The 20,100-nt window shown below is 43.6% G+C and overlaps 2 protein-coding genes across 7 annotated transcripts in view; one reads left to right on the forward strand and one right to left on the reverse strand.

Annotated features, from left to right (window-relative positions):
* Positions 1 to 20,100, reverse strand: part of EIF2AK4 (eukaryotic translation initiation factor 2 alpha kinase 4) — a 162,543-nt gene that overhangs the window by 8,577 nt on the left and 133,866 nt on the right. For 4 of the 5 annotated variants that reach the window (XM_060175102.1, XM_060175103.1, XM_060175105.1 and 1 more), the window contains one exon: positions 13,944 to 14,062. In XM_060175102.1, coding sequence (XP_060031085.1) covers positions 13,944 to 14,062 — 119 coding nt within the window. Of the gene's footprint in view, positions 1 to 12,893; positions 13,108 to 13,943; positions 14,063 to 20,100 lie in introns of those variants that run through there. The other variant, XM_007537327.3, reaches the window with a different exon arrangement.
* On the forward strand, positions 4,844 to 12,451 carry SRP14 (signal recognition particle 14). Of its 2 annotated transcripts, none has more exons than XM_060175109.1 (5): positions 4,844 to 4,990; positions 5,136 to 5,208; positions 5,461 to 5,570; positions 11,104 to 11,136; positions 11,730 to 12,451. In XM_060175109.1, the coding sequence occupies exons 1-5, from the start codon at positions 4,967 to 4,969 to the stop codon at positions 11,817 to 11,819; spliced, it is 330 nt and encodes a 109-aa protein (XP_060031092.1). In that variant the 5' UTR covers positions 4,844 to 4,966; the 3' UTR covers positions 11,820 to 12,451. The 2 variants fall into 2 exon arrangements, with proteins under 2 accessions (XP_060031092.1, XP_060031091.1); XM_060175108.1 differs by having other exon boundaries at positions 4,891 to 5,047.

The following is a 20,100-nucleotide window of genomic DNA, read 5'->3' on the forward strand; positions in this document are numbered from 1 at the left end:
TTCCCTGATAAAAAAAAAAAAAAAAGCCTGTTTCTGAAGCTATCCTGAAATCTAGGTGATCTGTATTCTTGAAGTAATGGGAACAGTTTCTCACAAGAAACCACAGGGCCTCTGCTAGCCTTAATTCTCCACATTAAGGTAACATATAATGGAAAGGGTCCACTTCAGAATTCTTGGAAAAAGTCCTGCTGATTCACAATTTTGCCTTAAAAAATATCATAATATCATGGGGCTGGGAATAGTATGGTGCCTGGGGCTCCATCCCTGGGACCACATGAAAGCAAGAAAAACAAACAAACAAAAAATTGTGGGCTGGGGAGATAGAGTAATGGTTATACAGGGACTGAGACTGGGCAGTGGCGCATTTGGTTGAGTGTACATGTAACAATGTAGGGCCAAGCCCTAGGTTGCCACCTGCAGGGAGGGAGCTTCCTGAGCATGAAGCAGTGCTGCAGGTCTCTCTCTCTCTCTTTCCCTCTTTCTATTTTCCCCTTCCCCTCAATTTCTGTCTCTTTCCAATAAATAAATAGAGAATAAATAAATAATATATATATTTAAAAAACCCTGAAATCCTAAGATTCCATGTTCAATTCCCAGCACCAACATAGACCAGAGTTGATCAGTGTTCTGGTAAAGCAATTAACAACAATAATAAATAGCACCAGAGAAGTGGCTCAGCAATAGAGCATATGCATGAGACTCTGATTTCTGTTTTGGGCTGTGGATACAACTTAATGGTTATGCAAAAGACTCTCACGTCGGAGGCTCCAAGGTCGCAGGTTCAATCCCCATCGCTGCCATGAGAGCTGAGAAGTGCTTTGGTATCTGGCTTTATCTCTCTCTCTTTCTCTCTCTCTCACTAAAATAAAATAAATGTCCTTTAAAAATTATGTTTTGGGGATGACAAAATAGTTTACGTGGACAGTGCTTTGCCAAGCTTGTGACCCAGGTTCAAGCCTGGGCCCTAGCCCACTTGGTGAAATAGCTTCTATGCTATTTTATCTGTCTCTGTCTCTATCTGAAAAAATTATGTTTTCACAAGAGTCATGTAATTTGCCTTCCATCACTTAGCCAAGAAGAGCTGTCTGGTTCAAGCAGCCAGGGTCTGTCAGATCCTCAGACACTAGAGTCTCTTTGCACAGCCATTATGCCATCTCCCCCCACCCTCATAACCATATTTTATAACACCATATTGTAAGCACTGCATAACTGCAACTAGAGTAACTGCTATAGTCAACAAGCTGACCTTAATACAAATATACCTCTTGACCCTAATTGAAGCCCCAGCCCTAACTAACTCTAGTGACTTAAATTGTACTCTGAGGAAAGAATTTGGGTGAGCATAGCACCCTGGAGTTTAGATACTGCAAGCAGGATATTCCCTGAGTCTGTCAGGTCATGTATAGTCCCTGAGGTTGAAGGTTAGGGTAAGCAATTCCACATTGCTCTTGGTATTAGGTCTTTACTGAAGGCCTCTAGAGATGGGCTATTATGAGTTCTGACTGACAAGACTTGGAGATGAGGATCTCGACTCTTGTTTGTTTTCCAAAGTCCAAAAGCCACAATCCCTACTATGCATTTGCATTACAATTTGATTGGGTCTGGAGGGACAACATAATGATTATGTGAAAGACTTTCATGTTTGAGGGTTGAGATCTCAGGTTCAATCCCCAACACGCCACCATAAACTCAAGCTGAGCAGTGCTCTGGCTTCTCTTTGTATTTCTCTCATTAAAATAAACACTAAATAAGGCATTTAAATAAAAAAATCAAACACTTTGATTAATGATATGTTACCTGGACAGCAAGTATTAATAGTTGTAAGGGCTTTGAGTGTCTGACAAGATTAAAATTTAATGATGTTATATTGACTTAGAGCCTCAATTTCACTGCTCACTGAGCTACTTTTACTCCTGACTGTTCGATCAGAAATAATTCTCTCTCTCTCTCTCTTTTTTTTTTTTTTTTGCCACTGAGGAATTTATTTTTAGCACATATTGAACATTATTTATTTGTTATTTATTGTCATTACTGGGGCTTCACTGACCCAGAGTGATTTTCCAGAAAGGAACAGAGAGATAAAGCAAGATAAGGAAAAACACTGTTAAGGTTACAGAAGCTGCCTTCTCAGTAAAAGTTCAGTTTGACCTTCACCGGCTCTATTTGCTATCACTTGTCCACTCAGTGAAGGCTAGCCTGCATCACTGTCTTAACCACCTGCACTGTCTCAGACTTTCTACACATTTTTAACCTGTTTATTATATTTTCACTTTCTTTTTCCTTTTTAAAAAATTTTTATTTATAAAATGGAAACACTGACAAGACCATAGGATAAGAGGGATACAATTCCCACCATCAGAACTCCGTATCCCATCCCCTCCCCTGATAGCTTTCCTATTCTTTAACCCTCTGGGAGTATGGATCCAGGGTCATTATGGGGTGCAGAAGGTGGAAGGTCTGGCCTCTGTAATTGCTTCCCCGCTGAACATGTTGCTAACATGATGCCAACCGAACTTCCCTGGACTGACAACCCCACCAATGTTGACAGGTCGATCCATACTCCCAGCCTGCCTCTCTCTTTCCCTAGTGGGGCAGGGCTCTGGGGAAGCAGGACTCCAGACATATTGGTGGGGTCGTCTGCTCAGGGAAGTCCATCTGGAAGCTGGTAGCTGAAAAAAGAGTTAACATATAAAACCAAACAAATTGTTGACTAATCATGAACCTAACAGGTGGGATATTGCAGATGAAGAGTTGGGGGTCTCCGTTTTGGAAATAGCTAGTAGGTCTATCTTAGGTATATTCCAAAGGGCCCATGACTTTATTAGTTTTTGTCTGAGTCTGACATCTGATATATAGGTGGACCCAAGTTATTATCTGGGGAGATGATGTCATGGCTGGAAAAAGAGCTAGAAAGCTGGATCAGGGAAGAGAGTAGCTGCCAAATATGGGAAAAGTGTATAAATATTGTTGACTGTAAACCCCATCGATTTGATCTGATCTGGGACCCATATTAAACTTAGGAGCCTAAGTAACCTCTGCATCCCTGTAGGTCCGAACTCCCATTCTGTGGTCATGAGTAGGAACATTCCAAGTTGCACTAATTTCAGGACCCACCTTCCTCAGGTGGTAGATTGAGTATCCAACCCCCCTTCCGAGGATGGAACATTCTCTACCATTGTTGACCCACATTGAGGGCAAGATCCTATGGGGGCCCCCAAAGGAGTATTTTCAGTCTTTCTATCCTGTATTGAGGCCTATTTACAAATGCATCACAATCAGATTACAAACATATATATATATATATATATATATTTTTTTTTTCCCTCCAGGGTTATTGCTGGGCTCGGTGCCTGCACCATGAATCCACCGCTCCTGGAGGCCATTTTTTCCCCCTTTTGTTGCCCTTGTTGTTGTAGCCTCGTTGTGGTTATTATTGTTGCCCTTGTTGACGCTATTTGTTGTTGGATAGGACAGAGAGAAATGGAAAGAGGAGGGGAAGACAGAGAGGGGGAGAGAAAGATAGACACCTGCAGACCTGCTTCACTGCCCGTGAAGCGACTCCCCTGCAGGTGGGGAGCCGGGGGCTGGAACCGGGATCCTTACGCCGGTCCCTGCGCTTTGCGCCACATGCGCTTAACCCACTGCGCCACCGCCCGACCCCCATAAACATATATTATAAGCATATCCAGGTGTTAAAATCTGGAAATTTCTTATCAATACCACAGCAATGAAGCTTTCTCCAATACAGTGGGGGCCAAATTCAAACCTAGGTTGTTGGGGCCCAGTGGTGACCCACCTGATTACCATGATCAACCACCTATGTTCGAGCCTCCCCTCCTCACATGCAGAAAGGAAGTGGTGAAACAGGTCTGCAGTTGTCTATCTTTCTCTTTTCCTATCTCCCTTCTTAATTTCTCTGGCTTATGCAAGAAAATAGAAAGAAAAAAGAAAAAAAGAAAAAAAATGGCCACTGGGAGCTGTACTGGCACTAGCCCCAGCAGTAACGCTGGTGTTGATAAAACAACAAAAACCTGGGCTGAGGGGCCAGATGGTAGTGCACTGGGTTAAGCACTCAACGGCACAAAGCGCAAGGATCAGAACAAGAATTGGGGTTCCAGCCCCTGGCTCCCCACCTGCAGAGGGGTCGCTTCACAAGCGGTGAAGCAGGTCTTCAGGTGTCTTTCTCTTCCCCTCTCTGTCTTCACCTCCTCTCTCAATTTCTCTCTGTCCTATTCAACAACGACAGCAGCAGCAGCAGCAGCAGCAGCAGCAACAACAACAATAATAAACAACCAGGGCAACAAAAAGGAAAAAAAATAGCCTCCAGGAGCAGTGGATTTGTAGTGCAGGCATGGAGCCCCAGCGATAACCCTGAAGGCAAACAAAACAAACAAACTCTGAGTTGAATGCAAAACAAACTCTGAGTTGAATGCAGGTACACTATCCACACGAGCTTTTTTGCTGACTGGATAATATATATTATATTCATAATGAGTAAAAATAATAAATAAATGAAATAATGAAGTCTATGTAGGCTTCATTATTTCTTTTCTGTTATTTTAATTAAAAATATTTTCTTTTTTACACCAGAGCACTGTTAAGCTCTGGCTTATGGGGGTGTGGGGGACTGAACCTGGCACACTGGAGCATCAGGCATTAAAGCCTTTTTTGGTTAGGCAACTCGCCCAATTTTCTGAATACACACACCTCGGGGTTTTCGTGGAATCTTTGCTCTCATTTCTGCAGATCGAGGAGGAAGATTTTCAGGCACGTGCACCCCCAGTGACAGCATAGCGCTCTGTCAATTCCTCTTCAGCTGACCGGCTGGGGCGCCCTAGAGCAGGGCGGACGCCGGGATTGGTGGGCGAGAGTAGGCTCCCTGGAAGCGGAAGTCCCGTCCTACCTCCCGACACTTCCGGCCTGGGTGGCTGGGGCGTCCGCTGACGGGGCGGTGGCAGGTTCGGCTATGGTGCTGCTGGAGAGCGAGCAGGTGTGCGCGGGCGCGCTGGCCGCTGCGGGGCGGAGGCGGCGCGGGGCACGGGGCCGAGTTGCGCCTGAGTCTGCGGCGGGCGGGCGGGACGGGGGTGGCGGCGGCGGGCGGACGCGGCCTGCTCACCGGCGGTCTTGCGTTACAGTTCCTGACGGAGCTGACCAGGCTTTTCCAGAAGTGCCGGCTGTCGGGCAGCGTGTTCATCACCCTGAAGAAGTGTGAGTGGGCCGGGGGCGCGGGGCCTCGGGTCTCCCTCTCGCTGGAGGAGCACAGTGCCGGGCCACCCCCGCTTCGTCGGGGCTTCTCTCCTGGGCGAGTGCGCTCTCCCGCTCGGCTCTGAGCTCGAACGCGGCTGGAAGGGGCAGGAGCGCGTCGAGTCGTCAGGGCTGGGCCAGGCCGCCGGGAGGACAGCGGGCAGGTGCGGGTTCGAGCCCCGCTCTGTGCCTGCTCATGAGCTGCGTTCCCTGCAGATGACGGTCGCACCAAGCCCATCCCCAGGAAGGGCTCCGTGGAGGGCTTCGAGCCCGCGGACAAGTGCCTGCTGCGAGCCACTGACGGCAAGAAGAAGATCAGCACGGTGGTGAGCGGGGGACCCCAGGCGTCCTGACTGAATCATCCACGTTTATCTTTTCCAGCTTTAGTTCGGGGTAGTAGTTTCACAGCACACAGGGCCAGATGTGAGGCGCCAGACCCGCCACTAGAGTTCTGTGTGATCCCTCCATCACGACAGTTCTCACAAAAAGTCCAGGAGGCAGTTTGGCTACCATTGTTTTGTTCTAGTTCGTTTACTTTAGTCATCTATGTGCCACATGTGAGAAAAAGTATCTGGTGGTTGTCTTTCCCCTCCTTCCCTAAGCAGAATCAACTCCAGTTGGATCCATGTTGCCTTGAAGGATACAGTATCGCCTCTTTAAGTAGCAGAGTAGTATTCCGTGGAATAATACATGAAATATCCCATAATTTTAAAACATTTTTTAAATTTTCCCTGTTGTTGTCCTTGTTGTGATTATTGTTATTGTTGATGTCCTTGTTGGATAAGACAGAGAGAAATGGAGGAGGGGAAGACAGAGAGGGGGAGAGAAAGACAGACACCTGCAGACCTGCTTCACTGCTTGTGAAGCGATGCCCCTGCAGGTGGGGACCCGGGGACTCGAACCCGGATCCTAATGCCCATCCTTGCGCTTTGGGCCATGTGCACTTAACCTGCTGCGCTACCGCACGTTCCCTCCCATAACTTTTTTATCCAGTCCTCTGCCAATAGACATTTAGCCTATTTCCACTCTTTGGCTATTGAATGAAGCTATGAACACTGGGGTCTCTTGGATAAGTGCCCAAGAGTGGTATTGCTAGCTCATATGGTGATTGCAGTTTTTGTTTCTTCCTTTTTTTTTTTTTTGCTTCCAGGGTTATTGCTGAGGCTCAGTGCCTGTGTACTGATTCCTTTAAAATAAGATAAAGAAGGAAAAATCCATTTTTCCTTTGATGAGAACGTTTAGGATTTACTCTCAACTTTTCTATGTATTGTAAGCAGAGTTAGCAATAGTCATATTGTACTCATTTATCTTATAACTGAAATTTCTACCCTTTGACCTTCTAACTCCTCCCTCAGTAACAAGTCTGATCTCTTTTTCAGTGAGTTTAGTTTTTGGATTCACCATAAAATTAAGATTATGGGAGCTACTCTATTCCCTGATCCAGCTTTCTGGTCCTGCCAACCATGACATCATCTCCCCAGACAATAACTTGGATCCATCTGCATATCAGATTTCAGGCTCAGGCAACAAAACAAAACAAACAAACCACTAGTATAGCCACAGGCCCTTTGGAATATAACTAAAATATGCCTGCTAGCTATCTACAAAACAGAGACAACCCAACCCAACTCTTCACCTGTACTATTCCAGCCTTTAGGTCCATGATTGGTCAACAATTTGTTTGGCTTTGTATGTTAACTCTCTTTTCAGCCACTAGGTTCCAGATGCTAGCAGGATGCCAACTAGACTTCCCTGGACAGACAACCCCACCAATGTATCCTAGAGCTCTCCCCAGAGCCCTTCCCCAGTAGGGAAACAGGGAGACAGGCTGGGAGTATGGATCGACCTGTCAACACCCATGTTCATTGAGGAAGCAGTTACAGAAGCCAGACCTTCAACCTTCTGCATTCCACAAGGACCTTAGGTCCATACTCCCAGAGGGTTAAAGAATAGGAAAGCTATCAGGGGAGGGGATGGGATAGAGGTATCATTTAGTCAGTGTTTCCTTTTTATAAATAAAAAATTAAAAAACAGAAACAAAACTAGGATTATGAGCCTGAGGCTCAGCACAGTGGTTCATGCCTGACACTCTTTGAGGTCCCAGGTTTAACCTCTGATAGCACCAGAGCTGAGCAATTCTCTAGTTAAGAGAGAGAGACTATTCAGTATTTATCTAGTTTAATTTCATTTAACATAATGCTCTCAGGTTCCGAACATTCATGTTGCAATAAGTGGTAAGGATACCTCTGTTTTTTTTTTTTTTTTTCTGAATAAACCTACATTGGGTATCTATACACTTTAACTGTGGATATCTGTGGACACTTACTGCTTCCATGTCTTGGTTATTATAAATAACACTACTGTAAAAATGGAGGTACAGATATTTTTCTTCCCTTTTTATGTGACAGTGATTAATAAATTCATGGCCTCATGTATATACAATACCATACCTGAACAGACTTCCCTGGCAGTTTTTTCATTCTTTTACTTAAAAAATGTATTTATTTTTATTGCTACCAGGGTTATTGCTGGGGATTGATTCCTGAACTATGAATCCAGCCCTCCCTGTGGCCATTTTGTTCTTTTTCCTTTTGATTTTATTGGATAGAACAAAGAAGTTGAGAGTTGAGGGGGAGGTAGGAAAGGACCAAGACAGACACTTACAGACTTCCTTCATAGCTCATTAAGTGTCTCCCTGTAGGCAGGGAGAAGTGGCTTGAACACAGGTCTTTTCTTTTCTTTTCTTTTTTTTTATAGGACAGAGAGAAATTAAGAGGGGACGGGAAGATAGGGAGAGAGAAAGATAGACACTTACAGACCTGCTTCACCGCTTGTGAAATTACCCCACTGCAGGTTGGGGCCTTAAACTGGGATCCTTGCATGGGCCCTTGTGCTTTGTTCTTTTTTTTTTTTTTTTTTTTTAAATATTTATTTATTCCCTTTTGTTGCCCTTGTTTTTTATTGTAGTTATTGATGTCATCATTGTTGGATAGGACAGAGAGAAATGGAGATAGGAGGGGAAGACAGAAAGACTGCAGATTTGCTTTACCGCTTGTGAAGCGACTTCCTTGCAGGTGGGGAGCCGGGGGTCAAACCGGGATCCTTACTGTGGTCCTTGCACTTTGCACCACCTGCGCTTAACCTGTTGCACTACTACCCAACTCCCCTTGTGCTTTGTTCTATGTATGCTTAGCCCAGTGTGCCATCACCCCACCCGTTGAGGCCTTGTGTATGCATAATTTTACCACTCATGGGCTGACTTTCATTCTTTCCTTAAATATTTTTTTTAATTTTTATTTATTGGATAGAGATAGCCAGAAATTGAGAGGGAAGGGGGAGATAGACACCTGAAGCACTGCTGCTTCACCATCTGCAGGTGGGGACTGGGGGCTCTAACTGGCATCTTTGTGCATCATAACGTGTACTCAGTCAGGCACACCATTGCCCAGCCTAGCCCCCCCCTTTTTTTTTTGCCATCAAGGTTATTGTTGAGACTGTCTGCATTACAGATCCACTGTTCCTGGTAGTCATCTTTACCTTTTTTTTTTTTTTTTTTTGGATAGGACTGAGAGATTGACAGAAGATAGGAGAGAGAGAGAGACAGACAAGATACCTGCAGACCTGCCTCGCCACTTGTGAAGCATCTCTACTGTAGGGGAGGAGTGGGGGCTCAAGCCTGGGTCCTTGCACATGGTAATAAAAGCTTGACTGAGTGTGCCACGGCCTGGCCCCGTTTTTTTCATCCTTTGTGTTTTAGATGAAGACAGAGAGGGGAGAGAATCCATAGCACAGAGTCCCCCAGTGCTAGGATACTCCTGTGTGTTGCTAGCGCTTGAATCCGGGCTGTGTGCATGGCAAGGCATGCATTCTCATGGGTGAGCTGTCTTCCACCTACTGATTATTTCTTTGATCCATTATTTGTTCAGGAGTGAACCAAAGTTTTTTGTGTATTTTTAAATATAGCCTCTGCAATTTGGTGGCTTAAAGGTAGTACGATATAAAGCAAGGCAAAGTGTTTAATAAATAGGAACCAAAAAGTAGAAATAGAGCAGATGATCTTGGGGTGGAAAGAAGTTAAGAAGTATACTTTAGGTATATTCCAAGAGGCCCATCATTTTAGTACTTTTTGCCCAAGCTTGAGAGCTAATATGCAGGTAGACTAAAAATATTGTCTGGGGAGATGGTGACAGAGTTGAGAATAGAACTAGAAGGCTGGGTTAGGACAAAGAGTAGCCCCCAAATTTGCAGAAAGTATATAAATACAATTAACTGCTTATTCCATCAACCCAGGGCCCATATGTATTCATATTTAGCACAAGAGCCTGTGTAACCTGAGTCTCGTCAGTTTGAGTGCGAAGTCCATAGTTACAGCTGGGAACATTCTAGGTTGCACTCATTTCAGGACCAGTCCTCTTCAAGTGGTAGAGTAGGATAACCCAGCTTCCCTTTGGAGAGGGGAAGTCCCTACTGATGCTACCTTACAGTGAGGACAAGGTCGAGAGGCCCATAAGAGGTCTTATGCTAGTGTTCTTGGTGTAAGTGACCAGTGATAGTGGGGAGAAGGATCTGTTAGAGGTCTTGGCCCATATTGTCTATGGGAGAATCCAAGGATTCCCAGATAAGGGCCCCAGATGATGGGGTGGCTTCTACCGGTTATATTAAAAGGACTTTAACTGTAGAGGAAGATATGATTTTCAAAAATAAAGTTGAGTATTATGAAATAGGAAAACTTAAGGACTCTTCAGAGGTAGACTCTCTTGTGGTAGGTACCATTTTGTTTAATAGTTTTGAATTTGAAGGTAGGTTTAAAATAAGATAGGGAGTAAACATACTTTCCACGAAAGATAAATGTTAAGTCCTTTGAAGTATCTCAGCATCTGGTGGAAAAACTTCAGGGGCCAGGCGCTGGCCCACCTGCTTGAGTACACTGTAGTGTACAAGGTCCTAGGTTCAAGCCCCTGGTCCCCACTAGCAGGGGAAGCTTCACAAGTGGTGAAACAGGGCTGCAGGTGTCTTATTTCTCCACTCTCAATTTATAAAATTTGTCTCTCTCCACTAATAAAAAATTGAAAAAAGGAAAACTTCATTGCCAACATGTAAGGGTTTTTAACTGAGAGAAGAGACATGGCTTCTTTTATAACCCTTTTCTGCCTCTTCCCATCTTAATATGCCTTCATGTGGGAAAAAGCTTAAAGCTACTTGGCATGTTTCTTAGGCATAGAAAGGTAGAATAGAAAAATAGCCTTAGTTGTATTGGCAAGACTTTTTTTGGTAGATTGCTTACTGAGAAGAGAGAAAAGAGAACCAGAGCATGACTGGCACATGGAATGCTAGGGATCAGACTTAGGATCTCTTACTTTTTAAGTTCAGTACTTTGTCTACTGTACCACTTCCTAGGTCATGGGATGACATTTTAAAAGATTAGGATGTTGCGGATTAAGTGCACGTGGTGCGAAGCGTAAGGATACCGGTTCGAGCCCCTGGCTCCCCACCTGCAGAGGAGTCACTTAAACAGGCAGTGAAGCCGGTCTGCAGGTGCTTATCTTTCTCTCCCCCTCTGTCTTCCCCTCCCCTCTCCACTTCTCTTTGTCCTGTCCAACAACATCAATAACAACAAGAATAAAAAGCAAGGGCAACAAAACGGAAAAATAAATATAAAAATTTTTTAAAAAATTAGGATGTTGTCTTGATGAAGCTTTTGACTTAACCTTGGGCCATGATTCCTACATAGAGAATAGGCTTTCCATGTGCCCCCTACTTTATTTTTAAACTGAGGTAATGTTTACTGATTGTTATGCTTTAGAAGTACAATTTCACTTCTTTTCATATTATATGTTACTTTTTTCCTTTCCTATTCAGGTGAGTTCCAAAGAAGTGAATAAGTTTCAGATGGTAAGTTTTTGATGTTATCTCTGTCCCTTTCCTCATGGCAGGTGTCATATTTAACATTAGGTTAACACCCGGTTTATTGTTTTCCTTGGTGTGTTATGAAAACAAATTGTCAAGCTATGAAATGTATTCTCCATGGTGATCATGTCTTCAGTTATTTTATAAGTTAGGTTTTTTTCCTTAAGCTTCAGGCATGCTCTTCTTACTGCTTATTTGAACCTAAAATATCTCCCCCCCCCACTCCATTTAATAGTTTCTAGTAATAACTACTAACTTGGAAATTGTGTGATTCTAGATAGAATTTAGGCCTGTCTCCTAACCTAATGGAGTTGGAACCTGATGATTTTATAAAATGTTGTGGTTTGAGTATTAGGCAGTTTTCCATTTTTACTTGTAAACAGTTTTATACAGCTCAGTGTAGGACAGTGTCGTAGAAGGTGCAATTCTGTGTTTCCCTTATCCACTTAAAATGTGTGTCTCCTGGTATTTTACTCTTTACCAGGTGGGCCTGAAGCCAAAGTCCAGTATTGGAAATGGGGCAGCTGTTCCACCCATTGGCACCTCTTCCCACTAAGTTCTTGTTCTTTGTCTTCTAGGCTTATTCAAACCTGCTGAGAGCCAACATGGATGGTCTGAAGAAGAGGGACAAAAAGAGCAAGAGTAAGAAGAGCAAAGCAGCACAGTGAAGGACCCCAGATTTCTTGCTTTCACCAACCACTGAATTTCTATGCTTTCTTTTGGTTCCCTTATAATAACTTTTCATCATTTTGGATGGAAGAATGCTGTGTTTTAATGCTGTAGGAGCTTTGTTTATTGTGAATGCTCCATAGGTCTGTGTTGCTTAGTTATAGATTCCTGGATTACATTTTAAAGTCTTTACAGCCATCTGTATGAAGAGCAATGTATCATTAAATTTGTCTATCAATGCTGACTCTCTCCCCCCCCCCACTCCATTTAATAGTTTCTAGCAATAACTACTGATTTGGAAATTGTGTGATTCTAGATAGAATTTAGCTCTGTCTCCTAACCTAATGGATGATTTTATAAAATGTTGTGGTATGAGTATTCTTAGTATTTGGCTATATAATAATTTGGTTGTAATACTTATGGTTCCTTTAGCAAACTTGAGTATTTACAACCAAATGACTTGCTTAACCATGAGCATATTACAAAATCACCAAGAATAAAAATTTCTGCCCTGGGGACATAGTATAATTATACATTCTTGCCTGAGGCTGCTAGGTTCCATGTTCAATCCAACACTACTATAAGCCAGAGCTGAGCAGTGCTCTGGTTTAAAATAAAATGTCCAAGTTAATTACAGTGGTTTCTAATTACACCCTCTAGTTAGGATATTTTCATGTGCTTGGTCATTAGAAATAAGGAAGAGCGGGAGTTGGGCGGTAGCCAGTGGGTTAAGCGCACATGGCGCAAAGCACAAGGACCAGTGTGAGGAACCCGGTTCAAGCCCCTGGCTCCCCACCTGCAGGGGTCACTTCACAAGCGATAGACACCTTCTTCACAAGATAGACACCTTCTATCTTTCTCTCCCCTCTCAGTCTTTCCCTCCTCTCTCCATTTCTCTCTGTCATATCCAACATCGATGACATCAACAATAACTACAACAACAATTAAAAAAATAAAACGAGGGCAACAAAAAGGAAATAAATATTTTTAAAAATCTTTAAAAAACAAAAGAAATAAGGATGACAACCACTGTTTTCTTATCTTCCAGCTCCACAAAACTTTAAGGCAGTAGGTATATATAAAAAATATTTATTTAAAAAGATAAATATATTACATGTGAAAAGCTGACAAAGCTCAACTTTGTTGGGCAGCTTTTTAAACTATAATAAATGTACAACATTTCATAGTCACAACTCCTGTCTAAACAGTGTAAAGGCAGTTCTTGAGGATTAAAATAAGATTCTGTAGTAATCATCTCGGTAGCTGTATAGGAACAGCACAGACACTCTGCAAGAGAAAAGGCAGAATCAGTACAGTATAAAGAACAGGATTATTTTCAAAACACTGAAGTAACTAGGAATTTTGTCTTAAAACAAGATGGGAGGCAATTCACTAACAAACTCAAGTCTGGTATAAGATCCCTCTTAACATTCATTCACCTCAGGGTTTGCCATCTTATAGAAGATGAAAACATGAATGATTTGTATTTTGACATGATGTCACAGAACAATATAGTCAGCTATTTCTTCTCAAATATTTTATTGCCAATTTCTTTTTATTACGTATATATTATTATTTATTGAATATAAACAGAAATTGAGAGGGAGGAGGAGATGGGGAGAGAGAGAGATTGAGACCTGCAGGCAGGGACCAGGGGCTTGAACCTGGGTCCTTGTGCATTGTGACATGTGCATTTGACCAGGTGTACCACTTGTGGGAGTGAATTACCTCATTAAACAAAATTACAACTGGAGTAGCTAGCTACTCTTAGGATTGCTGTTTATTGATCAGATCATGACTGATTCCCAGCCCATAGCAACATTTACTAGTTGTCAAATGCAGTTCTGACATAATTTCTCAACCAAACTTCAACAAGAAGGTATGTGTCATTCTTAAAATTTGCCCGTTTTTTTTTTTTTTAAGAGGAGACACTACAGTAGCACTACTGTATCAACAAGCCCCCTCCTACCCATATTACCATCCATGTACTTCCCTTGTGACAGGGCTCAAACCCAGGGCCTTTGTACATGGTAAAGTGAAGCTCTACCTGGACAAGCTATCTCCCAGCCTTCTCCCTGAGTTCTAGTCCATGTGGAACTTGCTATGTCTAAATGATAACTTACTTCTTTTCCACCTTGATGCTGTAGATTTCATCACAGATTAATTTTAGGTATCTCTGCTTTGGCAGGCCTGACAGCAGCTGCTTCACACTTGTGTTAAATGCCTGTTCATCAGCATTCCACTAGGAAAGTAAAAATAGATAAGACTCAACAACGGGTACATGGGCTTATTAAATGACTCTTTCTGGGTAACGTCAATGCCTTTGTCCCTGAAGTAAACCAGAAGAAATTAGATACAGGGAGATAGGACTGTTGGGCCTCTTTGGAGACATCTATCTTCTTTAAATGAAGACTACCTGGTTAACAAGGCTGTGGCCTCTGTGTTAGTGCAACTTTAGACCAGTTATTTCTATAGTTTATAAAATGGAGATACTATCTCGTGGTCTGGGAGGTGGCACAGTGGCACTAGACTCAAGCATGAGGTCCTGAGTTTGATCCCCAGCAGCACAGGTACCAGATTGATGTTTGGTCCTTTCCTCCTAGCTTTCTAATATATAAATCTTTTTTTTTTAAAAAAAAGACAGATTATCTCCAGTATGTATCCATTTGTGTGAAATACCAGGCAGTACCATATTGACTATATTGGTATGTACTTAATTATAAGAACTGTTATAACTATTAAGCACAGTGGTTATGCAACAGGTATTAGTACCTGAGGCTCTGAGTCCCAGCTTCAGTCGCTAGCACCACCATAAGCCACAGCCAAGCAGTGGTGGTCTAGTATAGGTGCCACAGTGGATAAAGCATTGTACTCTCAAGCAGGAGGTCCTGGGTTCTATCCCCAAAAGCACAAGTACCAGAGTGATGTGTGGTTCTTTTTCTCCTATCTTTCTAATAAATAAAATCTGTTTTAAAAAAAGTAATGTACACGTTACAGTGCACAGGTCCCTATCTGCAGGGCGAAAGCTTCACCAGTGGTGAAACAGTGCTGCAGGTGTCTCCCTCTTTATCTCCTCCCCCTTCCCTCTCAAGTTCTTTCTGTCTCCAAAACCAATAAATAAATATATTTAAATATATATATCTTGAAAGTTAAATTCCTGGCCATGCAGAAAATTTTGTAACACCACTAACAAAGTGATGTAATTTTCATATTATTTTGGAAAATTAACATAACAGTGAGTATTTGGGACTTTATGATGTAGGACTGGAATGGAATGGAATGGAATTCAAGGGCTCACACATGTGCTTCATCACTGAGATGACTCCCTGATCCAATTCTCTGTTATCACCAAATCTTTGCCACTCAGACTACCTCTTTCAAAGAAATTTATATTGTGGGCATCATATCACTGAAGCACCACCAGCATCACAGTACTCCTCCAATGTGGTATAGCAGAGGCTTGAGCACGGTTCACACACAAAGCAAAGCAGGCAACCTCCCAGATTGAGTGGTTTCATGCCAGCCAGCTCCCTCAGTCTTTTTTTTTTTTTTTTTTTTTTTAATAAGAAAGAGGGAGAACATATAACACAGTTCCATCATCCTTGTAATTCTACTTGTTTTGTGTTGGATAGTATGCCACCTCCCCCTGGCTTCTGCTTAACCATATGCCTATATAGGGATTTACTGATCCAAAGCTTTGGTCTATTTACATAAATCACTTTTACATAAAGCACTCCAGGGCATTGGTGGTTCAGTGATAGGATTCTCGCCTGCTCCACCCCCTCCTTGTCACACCCTGATCCCTTCTTTGTCACACCCTGATTTTCACCAGTCACTTTTCTCTCCACCCTCTCTATATCACATCCTGTTTCCACCCTACTTGGAGAGTATAAAAACAGCTGCTCTTCTGATTAAAGACACTTGGAAATTGCTTTCCGGCTCCGAGAGTTCCAGAGTGTATCTCCTGCGGAAGTTGGTGCAGCACGAGTTCCTGATCCCTCTCCCACACAGCAGCCTAGATCAGCTCCAGTTGAGTTCTCTCCAACCCAGAGAGCACTAGCTCGGGAAGAAGTACCCTCAGGCTATCCCGGCATCTGGCGCCTGAACAGGGACCCGTAAGCAGCAGATTTACAAGAAGACATCTTAGATAAGTACACACCTTTTGGGTATCTGCAATATTGTGTTAAGGCACTGTGATTTTTTTTCTTTCTTATTGTTTTCCTGAGATCTCTCCACCATGGAAAATCTTTTCCAAATCCTGCATTCTTTTTCCAGTATACAATTTTTATATATCTGGGACATTTTTCTTGGGGCTTCACCTTATATCCTGTTGATCATCATAGCAGCTTTTAAGGGATATATAGGGCAACCTCTCAAAAGGCTTAAGGACCTAGAGGCTGAGGTCCAAGAGATAAAGGAAGTAATCATAGAACTTAACCAGCACCTTAAAAACAAGAAGAAGCAAAGGCCTGTCGTGATCTTGACCCACCCTAATTCCTCTGCATCTTGCCCTGAGGCCCCTATTTTGGCAGACACGTGTCCGAATTCTCCTTTGGACTCCACAGCCACTTCTTTGGCCACCCCCATTTTGGCAGAAACGTGTCCGGAACCTCCTGCTGCCTCCACGGCTGCTTCTTCACCCACCCCTGTTTTGATAGACACATGTCCGAATTCTCCTGTAGCCTCCAAAACCACTTCTTCGGCCACTTGTCCAGAAGCTTCCACTTCGATGACTCCTCCTACCACTACACACTTATCAGAGCAAGTCCACACATATCCGGTCAATGTTGCCCCCAATAGACAAAAACCTCAGGCCTGGTATCCATATTCCGCCACAGACCTGAAGGAACTACGCCAGGCTATCAAAGATGACGGTGTTCATACCCCATGGACCAGGTCCATTTTACAAGGCCTGCTTCAGAACCTTAATACCCCTCAAGATTGGATAGATGTGACTCGTGCTACGCTCCCAGGCCCCCTCTTCCTGCAATGGGAGGCATTCTTTCGCGACGAATGTTTACAACAATCGCGGGAAAATATTCAAAATCAGCCAGAGGGTAATTTTGATGCATTGTTTGGAACAGGCCAATTAGAAACAGGGATTCAACAGGCGGAAGCCAAGTTTCCAGCGGGGTATTTTGATCAAGTACGCCTGTGTGCATTAAAAGCATGGGAGCGATTAACACCACCCATGGGAGCAGCCTCAGCCCCCATTCTCTCCCTGCAACAAGAACCTGATGAATCCCTCGCTAAATTCATTGCCAGGGTCCAGTCGAGTTTGGAAAGGAAGATTTATAATCCTGACGCTCGTTTTCTCCTTCTGCGATCCATAGTCTGGGATGGAATGCTTCCGCATTTTCGACAGGCCTGTATCACTCTTAAAAACGAACACCCAGATACTTGGATTCTAGCTACACAGGATCTCAGATCAAGCTCTTTTCAAGGACCTATGTTACAGGCCTATGCAGCTACCTTACATAAGCAAAAAGGAGCTTGCTTTCAGTGCGGTCGCCAAGGGCATTGGCGTAACCAATGTCCAGAAAATAGACGGCGACCCCGCCTCCAGTCAGGGCGACCCCACCTCCAATCAGGGCAACCCCGCCTCCAGACAGGGAATCAGAGACCACGAATGCCTTGTCCCAGATGCCAGAAAGGATTTCACTGGAGGAGAGATTGTTGGTCAAGGTTCCATAGGAATAGCATGCCTCTGCCAAATGTAAACAGGGATTTAAACTAGGTATGGGGCTTCCCTTAGCCCTGCCCCCAAGAGGGAAGGAAGCAGGTCGCCCGCTTGGTGCTGTGCCCTTCTTCCACAAACAGAAGCCCAGCTTGGGACCCAATCCGTCGCTATACCCACCACGCCAAGTAACAATAACAGAGGGTGAGCAGAAGGAGGAACCCGTGGTATGTGGGAACTTCCAGCATAGAAATAACCGGCTGGAGCAAGAGAACAGCTCGAATTCAGAGCCTGAGATTTTTATGGACCACCCCTGTTTTAGAAAGGGGTCACCCAACTATGACAGTAAAGATTGGTAATATTCCTTTTAAGTGTTTGATTGACACGGGAGCAGATAAGACAATATTAAGACAAGCAGAGGTTCCCCAGAGTTGGGAACTCCTCCCAGGACCACGCTTACATGGTGTTGGAGGATTGACTCAGGCATTCCGCACACGGGATTCCCTTGTGTGGGAAGATCCAGAAGGGACTACCGGACGCTTTCAGCCTTTAATAGCTGATATAAGCACCAATTTATTGGGAAGAGACTTGCTGGAATCTTTAGATGTAGTGATATCCTCAGACACCTCTGCAGGACACCACACTCACTCCTGTGAGACTGCTAGACCCAACCAGCACCCCCAATACTAACTGCCACTGTTCGTAACAGAACTCCCCGCTTAGATTGGCTTTCTAATGAGCCTGTCTGGGTGGAACAGTGGCCTTTGCCTAGGGAGAAGCTAGAAATTTTTTAAAAACTCGTCCAAGAGCAGTTATCTTTGGGACACATTCGTCATTCTCGGAGCCCATGGAATACTCCAGTCTTTGTAATTAAAAAGCGCTCAGGAAAATGGCGCCTCCTCCAAGATCTTCGTGCAGTTAATAAAACCATGCAGGTTTGGGGCTCCCCCCAAAGGGGTTTGCCTCTTGCTTCTGCAATTCCCACAGGAATTCCAATCATAGCTATTGATATACAGGATTGTTTTTTCTCTATTCCCTTACACCCACAAGATTGTAAACGTTTTGCTTTCTCTGTTCCTTCTATTAATAATGCCAGCCCTGCCGATAGATTTGAATGGGTGGTACTGCCCCAGGGCATGGCTAATAGTCCTACTATTTGTCAAGAGGTTGTTAAATCTGCCCTTTTTCCATATATTCATAAGGGCCTTAAGGTTTTTCATTATATGGATGACGTGTTAATATGGGGAGAATTAGATACAGATCTCTCCGCCCTACGTGATTTTCTAATCCCTGCCTTAAAGAGAAGTGGACTTAATGTAGCTCCTGAGAAGATACAGCTAATCCCTCCAATATCTTTCTTAGGCTCAGAGATTTCCCTAACGCAGATTCGTCCTTTAAAACCTTGTGTTACTTTTCCTTCTAATCTCACTCTTGCTTCTTTACAAAGTTTTCTTGGAAATTTGAATTGGCTTAGGCAGTATCTTTATCTGCCTATGAGCTGCCTGCAACCACTGTTCGATCTGTTAAAAGGAAACAAACAGCCCTCCTCAAAGCGTATGTTAACCCCCGAAGCATCCTTGGCTCTGGAAATAGTTAACCAGGCTCTCCAGGACATGCACCTCGTTCGATTCTCCCCCTCCTCTCCAGTAAATCTTCTAATCTTTAACTCCACCCCCACGGTAGTGGGGGCATTGTGGCAGAAACATGGCGTTCTCGAATGGCTTCATACACCAGTAGGTGGAGCTCCAAGACTCCTTACAGAGATTGATGCCTTAGCATTTATGGTTCACCAAGGAAGAAACAGATCAGTTCAGGTCTTAGGAAGGGAACCAGATTCAATCATTCTTCCCTTTTCTCTCACAGATACAGAATGGCTCATACGCCACCATTCTCGTTTTGCCATAAGTTTAATGGGTTTTCCAGGACAATTAGATAATCATTTTCCCTCTAATAATTTGATAGCTTCTTTACCTCTGTTGCCTCTACTAGTACCTAAACTTTTCTCTCGAGATCCCATCCCCTCTGCTCCTACAGTGTTCACTGATGGTGGAAAAAAGGGAGCTGCTGCCCTTATATATTATCCAGACCAGCAATACCCCAAACCTCTCTTTACTGAACTTCCTGATAATTCCCCTCAGTACAAAGAACTTTATGCTGTTTTCCTTGCATTAAAAGCTGTACCAGAATCCTTCAACCTTTTTTCTGACAGTGTGTATACTGTTAACTTACTTCCATGGCTTGCTCGATCTTATGTAAGAATTGATGACAACCCACTTTCTCCTCTTTTAATTCAAATTGCCTCTATGCTCTGTTCTCGAACCCATCCACTGTATGTTCAGCACCTACGTTCCCACAGCCCTCTTCCTGGTCCCCTGTCCGAAGGGAATGCTGCAGTTGACTGCCTTGCTTCCACAGGAATTCTCCTAGCCTCTGTCTCTAATCCTGCTGACTTTCATTCCCTAACCCATGTTAATCTTAAAGGTCTTCGAGCTCGATTTCCTGATATTCTTCTGCCACAGTTAAAACGTATTCTTGCTACATGTTCCTCCTGTGCAGGTCTAATCAAAACACCTGCTATTCAGACTCTGGGGGTTAATCCTCGA

The sequence above is a fragment of the Erinaceus europaeus genome, chromosome 16 (genome assembly GCF_950295315.1).
Source record: "Erinaceus europaeus chromosome 16, mEriEur2.1, whole genome shotgun sequence".
Lineage (NCBI taxonomy): Eukaryota > Metazoa > Chordata > Mammalia > Eulipotyphla > Erinaceidae > Erinaceus > Erinaceus europaeus.

Coding starts and splice junctions, on each gene's coding strand:
- SRP14 (XM_060175108.1), top strand. CDS start 4,967: ATGGTGCTGCTGGAGAGCGAGCAGGTGTGCGCGGGCGCGCTGGCCGCT. Junction 5,048..5,135: donor GGCGCGGGGCACGGGGCCGA/GTTGCGCCTGAG, acceptor CTTGCGTTACAG/TTCCTGACGGAGCTGACCAG. Junction 11,137..11,729: donor AAGTGAATAAGTTTCAGATG/GTAAGTTTTTGA, acceptor TTTGTCTTCTAG/GCTTATTCAAACCTGCTGAG.